The following is a 9278-nucleotide window of genomic DNA, read 5'->3' as shown; positions in this document are numbered from 1 at the left end:
TACATTTAATGAATTAAAAACTATATCCAATTACCATTACTAAATATTGTTTTATTTCTTTTTATTAATAATTTTTAATTCTTTTTTAATTTAAATATCCTTTTTATAAAACCATATAAATAATAAAAGGGGTTATTAAGAAAAAAAAATAGTTTTCTTTACATAAAAGGAATTTAAATTTTATTTAATTTTACTTATATTTTAGAAAACAACATAAATAAAAATGAAATATATCTAACTTTTTAAAATATATTGGTCTCTATGTATAAAACGTAATTTTCAATGAATCTGATGAAATAGAATAATTTAGATATATGTTTTAATAATATTCTACTATGATTATATTTTTGATCAAATTATTAAAAAGAAGATAATTTTAAAAAAAGATAATTGATTATCTAATATCATATTTCTCATATCACATGCCAATTAAGAAAAAAAATACAAAATTTTAAATAATATTTTATTTAATTTTCATAGATATAAATTATAAAATATTTTCACAATTCTAAAAAAAGTGATTTACTAGTTAATAGGGTTTAGTTATTTTATAAATATTCATGTATTTCAAAAAATTATAAATTGTGTTTATCACTGCAACTCCAAAAAGATTAACCGAACTACACGGAAATCAACAAAACATACATGAGCCAATCTATTATTATAAATAAACTCACATATATAATAGAAAAGAACATAATTATTAGTTTGTATAATATAAATTAAAATAATTTTTGGTCAATTAAAATAAATTAAAACGTATAAACAAATATTAAATATTTATATCAATGAATGCATGGCATATAATAATATTTAATATAGTGTTATTGTTCACTATAAATCTAAATTATAGAATTAATTTTTTTAATTATAGAATTACTTAAAATTATAGAATTACTTAAAATTTATAAACAACGGGAGTAAATATTTAACAATTATTATAATTTAATTATTTTTTAAATATTTATTTGAGTGCATGAAAAGAGAGAATAGCTTATTATAACATATTATTGAAAAGAAGTGTTACCTTCCTTCTTTGATTTTTTTTTTTATTTTCTTTGTTGTTTTTCTGAAACTTTGCTTAATCTTTTTTCTTTCTTTTTCATGCTTCTCAAAATCTTCAGCCGGCTTCCCCCATATTCATCTCTCTCTCTCTTTTTCTGATGAAATGTTAAATTTATTGATCATAAATTTTTTATTCACAAGATAAAAAAATATCAACAGCTGAAAAAATCAAAGAGTTCCTATGTTTTATGTATATATACAAAAATTTAATCGTATTTTAATATATATATATTATATATACATATATTAATTTTCAAAACATTTGAATAAATAAAATAATTTTGCTATTTATTAAAAAGAATCATTTAGTATGATTAAATTTTTGATCGAATGATGAAAAAAAACTCTTTTAAACAACATAAATTTAGCCCCTAACAGAGAAATTGATTGAAATACCATAAGTTGGCTATCACTTTAAAAATTACACTTAATCAATACCATAACACTTGGGTTTAAGGTTTATTGTTGGACTTGCATTTATAAACTTTTATAAATATTTTATAAATTATTCTTCAACTTTTATAAATGATTTATCATGGTTAATTTGATCTTTATATCACAAACTTGAAGTTTTTACCAAAAAAAAAATTTAAGGATAAATTTTAAAAGTGGTATAACATCTGTGTAAAGATTGAAATTCTCCCCATCTAATGTCATATTTTTCAAATGACAAGCCAAAATAAAAAAATTACAAAATAATTAAATAGTATTTACTTAATTCTTATAGATATAAATTTGAGAAATTATTTCATAAGTGTCACACTCACGTTAATTCTCACAAAATTCAATAACACAAATGTCTTTAGTAGATTAAAAATTATCTCTAGTCACCATTACTAAAAAATATTTCTTTTTATTAATAAAAAATTAGTTATCTTTTTTAATTTAAATTTACCTTTAAAAAACCATATAAATTATAAAATGAGGTAATTTTAAAAATAATGAATTTGTACATATAAAATAATTTAATTTAATTTAATTTATTTTTACTTTATATTTTCCTAAACAACATAATAAAAACGATATATATATGAATTTTTATAATAAATAAGTTTCTATATATAAAACATAATTTTCAAAGAATCTGTAAAAATAAAATAATTTAAGTACTTGCTTTCTAATAATATCTTATTATGATTAATATTTTATCAAATTATTGAAAAGAAGAAAAAAAAATTAAATAACATAACTGATTATCCAATATCATATTTCTCAAATACATGCCAAATTAAGAAAGAAAAGAATTATTAAATAATATTTTACTTAATTTTCATAGATATAAATTATAAAGTTTATTCACAATTCTAAACAAGTGATTGACTATTTAATCAGATTTATTTATTTTACAAGTATTCATATATGTACATGAATTTTAAAATATTATAGATTATGTTTAATAATGCAAATCAAATATTATATTGAGTTTTCTAAAAGTTCAAATAACATATATCAGATTTGATTAGATTAGATTGATAAAATATATTCAACCTGAAAAAGTATGAACCGAAGTAAATGAACTTAAGAAAAGATTCATTTTAACTTAATTCAAAAATGTTGTTTGATTTGAAAAAAATATGGAAATCAACAAACCGTTAAACAAATCTGAATTATTATACATGAACTTACATATATAATTAAGATGAGCGCATAATAATACTTAATAAAATATTATTTTATAATATAAATTAAAATGACTTAAAACGTATAAACCATTATGTAAATATTTTTTTCTATGCATGAAATATAATGATACTTTATTTTATTATTTTTATCATAAATATAAATTATAAAATTACTTATAATTTATAAACAACAGAAAGGAATATCTAACAATTATTATGATTTCTTTATTTTTTAAAAATTTATTTTCGTTGTATAGCCATTATGATTTCTTTATGATAATCTTTCCATGTCTATTTGTTACCGTGGAAGTCACTTCTGGTTCAAATGGAGTAAAACTTTTCTCTTCATGATTTTAACTTCTCAATGATCTTGCAAATGTTTTGGAAAATATAAATAAATCAAATGAAGTCCCTTGATAAAATTTATAGTTTGGTTCAAGATTAATTTGAAGGGTGGAGGCGTGGCGCTAAGCAAATACATATTTAAAATGGTATGTGATCTGGATCTCGACTCTCCCAACAAGGCTACCTTAGTCTTTGATTTCTAAAAAAATCTGAGATTCTTCATTCGGAAGCCACACAGAGACTCCAGCAGATTCTAGCTCAAAACTTATGCAGAAGAAGACTGTTAAACATAAGAATCTGTTTGGCACAAAATATGAAAAATAATATACTTGATGCAAAACCCACCTCATGCAAGCTTAGTTTATCAAGACACATAGCATAAGTTTCTTGAGATCTTAGCTATACTCATAAACAAAACCACCTCAAGCAAACATAGTTTGGAGGAGCTTATACTTCATATTTATATATTCCAAAGTTTCTTGTACCACTTTCAAGGAAAACACCTAGACTTTGTCTGCATCTAGCATCTCAAAAACAGAATACCTCAAGATTTCGAGTTATGTTGATCCTATTGAACATGTAACTGAACCACTTCGTTGGAAAATAGTAAAGTCTCTTCACAAGCTGAGAGAGTACGCATGTCTTCGAAAGTTACTGTTAATATAGTGAGGGCAGAGAAATAATAGCAGAAAGTAAAACACACAAGTTTATCTTTTCGAATTCACTAGAACAAGAGAGTCTTACACCAATCTTTTCTATTACAAGAATCCTTTAGGATTAGCCTCAATCCTAAGCTAAAACTCACCCTAGAGTCTAGACTTCTGTTTATCAGGATCCTCCAAACCCCGAGCTAAACTCCCCCTGAGTCTAGGCTTCAATCTTCCACTTCACGGAAGTACTTCACCAACTACGTCAGCAACTAACGCACAGCAGTGACACCAAAGGCTTGATCACACAAGCACACACCAAACGATCTCTCAACTCTTCTTTCTTTTTAGCAGAGACACCTTTCTCCATGGAGGCACGTCCTCCTTGTATAGATAACCAGAACTTGCCCCACAAGTTCTTCCAAAAGCAACTTAAGTAACTTTCCTTTTTCTTTTAGGAAATAACTCTCTTGCCTTTTCCTCTCCAAGTAATATCATTTATCTTTAATGTAAACTTTCTGATAAATATATTACTTCTTCTCCAAGCTTAACAAGCCAACCGAAATCACAAAACACGAACTCCAACTTAGCCCATCTTCATGACACACACATGTACTACCTCCTGTAGTACTTCACGAACTAACCCAGCATATACATCTTCAATCTCCCCCTTTTTGACTATGCATGTGAACTCATTACCTCAAGACAGACAACCACGTCTTCAATCTCCCCCTATGAGTCACATCATGGTCAAAAACTAATATGAAGATCTATAGCCTCCAAAGTAAGGAGGAAATCCCATTCCACCATCTCCATACTGATCATATCTCCTAGACCATGTATTCCTGAGCCCAAATCCTCCATGATTAGCTCCTTGAACTGGCTTGAAACACTCACGTCGAATATGCCCTTGAACTCCACAAGAATAACATATAGGACCATGACTCCTCATACCATAAGCACCATACGCTTGTACCATCTGATTCTTCTCCCTCAGCAACTTAAAACACCTTGGCCTAATGTGCCCAATAACACCACAGTGATGACAAACAGGCCGCCACTTTCGTTGAGATGTACTCTTCAATCCAGAAACTCTCTGTGGAGCAGTCGCCGTAGCAGTTGCCGTAGCAGTACGCGTTCTTCACATCAGTTGCAGTCTTCTCTGCAGTCTTTCCATTAGATGCCTTCTCTGCAGACACCTTAACCTCTTTTGGAGCAGACGTAGCTAAATCCCCAGTTTTCCCTACTGATACAAAAACACATTCAGCTTTAGAACATTCTCCTTGATATCCAAGGCCACATCGATCATTCTTTCCAATACTGAGCAGATGATCTAGCTGCTTCGTCCCACTATTCAACATCTTCAAACCCTTCTGAGTTTCTGCAAGTTGAGCACCAGCCAGTCGTGCTTCTTCTTCTTTCTCTGAGGCATACTTAAGTGCTTCAGCAACTTGAGCTTCTAGCTTGACCTTCTCCTTAGCAAACTCTGAATTCGCCTCAACTTGCTTGAGCCAATTCTCATACAGCATCTCATAATTCCTACCAAGATCAAAGTCTCCATCATCGTCATCACATACAGTATCATCATCACTTCTACATGAACCTCCTGACACAGACGCTGTTGCAGATCCCGTAACAGATCCCGTCGCAGATTTTGTCTCAGACCTAGAATCCAAAGTTGTGAACGCCACCATGTTCTTCAACTTCTCACCATCATCTGAATCAGTACCAGATTCATAATTGACGTCATCCTTCTTCTTTAGCTTCAGTAAATTTCCACAATCCTTGCGAACATGGCCAAATCCATTACACTCATAGCATTGTACCTTTGATGATGATCTGCCTGAATCACTTCTTCTTGCATTCCTTATCCTCTCTTCTCTTTGCTTCAGATAGCCAGCAAAGTTTCTTGACAGCAACACCATAGGATCTTCAGAAGATGAACTCTTCAAAGCAATTCCATGTGGATCTTCTTTGCTTTTCACCTTTCCACCATGTAATCTACTCAGCTCAAAAGCTTGAAGAATCCCAACAAACTCATCAAAAGGCATCTCATCCAGATTGTGAGCTTCTTCTACAGCAGAGATCTTTGACTCAAACTTGGATGGCAACGATCTCTTCAGCTTCTTCACCAGCTTCTTGTCCTTGTACTGCTTTCCAAGTGCAAAACATTCATTGGAAATATCACACAACTTAGCACTAAACTGAGCCACGGTTTCCTCTTCATCCATCCTCAGATTCTCAAAACTTGATGCTAACATATCCAGCTTGGTACGCTTCACACTTGTAGTACCTTCAAACATATTCTCCAAAGTCTTCCATGCCTTCTGAGCTGAAGCACATTGAGAAATCAACTTGAAGTAGCTCGCATCAATAGCATTGTAAATTGCAGTCTTCGCCTTAGAGTTGCAACTTGAAGCCTTCTTCTCTGCAGCAGTCCACATATCTCTTGGCTTAAGAACTTCAACTTTCTCATCATTAAGCATCACCGGAGGACTCCAACCAGCTTCAATAGAACTCCAACAATCCTCATCAAGCCCACTGATAAAAGCTTGCATACGAACCTTCCAATACCCATAATTGGATGAATCAAGACGTGGGGGTTTTGTCATAGACGTTCCCTCTTGATATGCCGCCATCACAAACTCTGTTCTTCTTCCTGACGCAGTCTCTGTCACTCACCTTGATCTACTCGAAACTAAGTCGTTAACTCTATCGAGCCCCGCTCTGATACCACTTGTTAATGTAGTGAGGGCAGAGAAATAATAGCAGAAAGTAAAACACACAAGTTTATCTTTTCGAATTCACTAGAACAAGAGAGTCTTACACCAATCTTTTCTATTACAAGAATCCTTTAGGATTAGCCTCAATCCTAAGCTAAAACTCACCCTAGAGTCTAGACTTCTGTTTATCAGGATCCTCCAAACCCCGAGCTAAACTCCCCCTGAGTCTAGGCTTCAATCTTCCACTTCACGGAAGTACTTCACCAACTACGTCAGCAACTAACGCACAGCAGTGACACCAAAGGCTTGATCACACAAGCACACACCAAACGATCTCTCAACTCTTCTTTCTTTTTAGCAGAGACACCTTTCTCCATGGAGGCACGTCCTCCTTGTATAGATAACCAGAACTTGCCCCACAAGTTCTTCCAAAAGCAACTTAAGTAACTTTCCTTTTTCTCTTAGGAAATAACTCTCTTGCCTTTTCCTCTCCAAGTAATATCATTTATCTTTAATGTAAACTTTCTGATAAATATATTACTTCTTCTCCAAGCTTAACAAGCCAACCGACATCACAAAACACGAACTCCAACTTAGCCCATCTTCATGACACACACATGTACTACCTCCTGTAGTACTTCACGAACTAACCCAGCATATACATCTTCAGTTACTTGGTCTAGAGAAGCTTGAAATCTCATGACTGTCTTCTAGAGTTTCGTCTACAGTTTCTGGAACCGTTGCCGTGGGTAAACAAAAGAGAGGTTTAGGTGGAACCTGGAGATCCTCTAGATTCTCCTCTAACATCTCAATGACTTTGATCATCGGTGGACGGTCAGAAGGATTGGTCTGAATACACCATAGACCAACCAATACCAATTTCTTCGCAATTTTCTATATTCTTTGCTCCAATCATCTCAAGAATCACCATCCCATAACTATACACATCTGACTTATGCGAAACTCCTCCAAAATTATTGTTAAACACTTCAGGGGCAATGTATCCTACCGTCCCTCTAGCGTCTAGCATTGACATAGCGCTCTCTTTGTTTTTGCAAAGCTTAGCATGACCAAAATCTGCAATCTTGGGACAAAGATCTTTATCCATGAGTATGTTTTGCGGCTTTATATCGAAATGCACAATCCTGGATACACAACGGTTGTGTAAATACTCTAGGCCGCGAGAGACACCTACCATAATGTCATATAACCTCTCCCATTCTATCTTGGTTGACATATTCTCGGAGATGAACTTGTCGAGGGATCCATTCGGCATGAACTCGTATACTATAGCTCTCTTGTTCCCTTCATAACAGAATCCAAGGAGAGAGACAATATTTACGTGAGATGTTCTACTCATGCTGGCTACTTCGTTGATGAACTCCTCTCCAGTTCCTTTTCCTTCCTTCAAGATCTTCACTGCGACATCCACGCCTCCATCAGGTAACTTTCCTTTGTAGACAGTTCCAAATCCTCCTTTCCCGAGAACTTGTGCAAATGAGTTTGTCATCTTCTTCACTTTTGCGTAACTATAGCGTTTCAACATTACAACTGCTTCAACGCTCTCGGCATTCCAATCACTCTTTCTTGTTTTTCTTACTCTTACTCTTACTATAAGGGCCACGATAATCATCATCACAATTATCAAGATGAGAGATCCTCCTATTCCTGGACAATTAGGGAGAAAACTTATTCAAACTGGATACTATGTGGAGAAAGATAAAGAAATTAAGTGGGCTAAACAGAATATCTCTCTCTTACCTAATCCTATCTTTAACTTCTCATCTTGGTAGTAGTTTGGTCCTGCAACAAAGAAAAGGAAATTGAAACTCTTCTTTGATCATCATTTATGGTTCATTGTGGCCATACCTTTGCGTCCTCCCCTTCGCCCGAGACAGCGAAACTCTTCTTTGACCATCGTACATTCCCCTCCTTGTCTATGGCAGCGATAGCAGCCTTCAGGCAGGTCTATATGAAGAGAGAAAGTAGCATTAAGAATAGACTGGTTCATGTGACTTGGATTCACCCAGCTCTCTGGTGTCTTGATGGCTGAACACCCTGAATTATCTTGCAACTCGGAGTAATACAAGCTGCTTCCTCCTCCTTTGCAATTCGCAAAAGTGAAACCATTCTCCCTACTGTTGTTACATTTGTACAAAGTGGTCATGTTGATCCATGGAGAATCTGGAAGAGAGAAGTTTGACACGTCACTGCAGGATCCTGTTTCCAAGCTTCTGTTAAGCCTTGGGTCGGTGACGGTTATGGTGTTGGCTTGGGAGACGCTTGTCACTTTGTACCATTCCCCTTTTTCCTCAAGCTGTATCTCTGTGATCTGGTAATCAGTGCACTGCAGCTTGAACAGACCGCATCGAGACGGCATGGATGTGTTGTAGAAAGGGAAGCTGAAGTCGAGGCTTCCACATGAGAATGTTTCAGCACAGCCTGTCCGGTTCTTGCTCTGGGCTTCTGCCATGAGAAAGATTAGGAAGAAGAAGACCAACACGGAGATAGTCTTCATTGATGGTGTGATTACAGACTTGTGATTCTTGATAATCTAGATCTACAAAAATATCAAGACTTTTTATTATGTGGAAGACATTCTTATGGAACTATGGCTTACGTCATCAAGGCATATATACTTGGGGTATAGTAAAGCTTATGTTAGCTAGAATCACACTTGTACGTGTAAAGACTGGAACCAAAGTTGATCCTTTTTTATTATAGATGATTTTTAAGACTTTAAGTTAATTATAGATGATGTGACAAAAAAAAAGTTAATTATAGATGATAAATTTTCAAATTCACTGACTATGAATCTAGGTAGTTCAAATGAACGTAGATTCCATAATATGTGCAAATATTTTAAATTCAGAGAC

The 9278-nt window shown here is 33.4% G+C and overlaps 1 protein-coding gene across 2 annotated transcripts; it reads right to left on the bottom strand.

Annotated features, from left to right (window-relative positions):
• Positions 1 to 6608: 6608 nt before the first annotated feature.
• Positions 6609 to 9040, bottom strand: LOC108842200 (LEAF RUST 10 DISEASE-RESISTANCE LOCUS RECEPTOR-LIKE PROTEIN KINASE-like 1.1). Of its 2 annotated transcripts, XM_057010887.1 has the most exons (4): positions 8272 to 9040; positions 8164 to 8205; positions 7598 to 8070; positions 6609 to 7486 (listed from the first exon to the last, which is right to left on the bottom strand). In XM_057010887.1, exons 1-4 carry the CDS (start codon positions 8918 to 8920, stop codon positions 7238 to 7240), a joined length of 1413 nt encoding a protein of 470 aa, XP_056866867.1. In that variant the 5' UTR covers positions 8921 to 9040; the 3' UTR covers positions 6609 to 7237. The 2 variants fall into 2 exon arrangements, with proteins under 2 accessions (XP_056866867.1, XP_018470544.2); XM_018615042.2 differs by having other exon boundaries at positions 6611 to 8070; positions 8272 to 9035.
• Positions 9041 to 9278: the final 238 nt, after the last annotated feature.

This window comes from Raphanus sativus, chromosome 1, assembly GCF_000801105.2.
Source record: "Raphanus sativus cultivar WK10039 chromosome 1, ASM80110v3, whole genome shotgun sequence".
NCBI classification, from domain to species: Eukaryota; Viridiplantae; Streptophyta; class Magnoliopsida; order Brassicales; family Brassicaceae; genus Raphanus; species Raphanus sativus.
This window is presented reverse-complemented; position numbering and strand designations above follow the sequence as displayed.

Excerpts from the sequence above, each read along its gene's own strand:
- LOC108842200 (XM_018615042.2), bottom strand. The coding sequence starts at position 8,920 with ATGAAGACTATCTCCGTGTTGGTCTTCTTCTTCCTAATCTTTCTCATG. Across the intron at positions 8,206-8,271 it reads GCGAAGGGGAGGACGCAAAG|GACCAAACTACTACCAAGAT; the intron begins GTATGGCCACAA and ends TCTTTGTTGCAG. Across the intron at positions 8,071-8,163 it reads GAAGTTAAAGATAGGATTAG|GAATAGGAGGATCTCTCATC; the intron begins GTAAGAGAGAGA and ends CTAATTGTCCAG.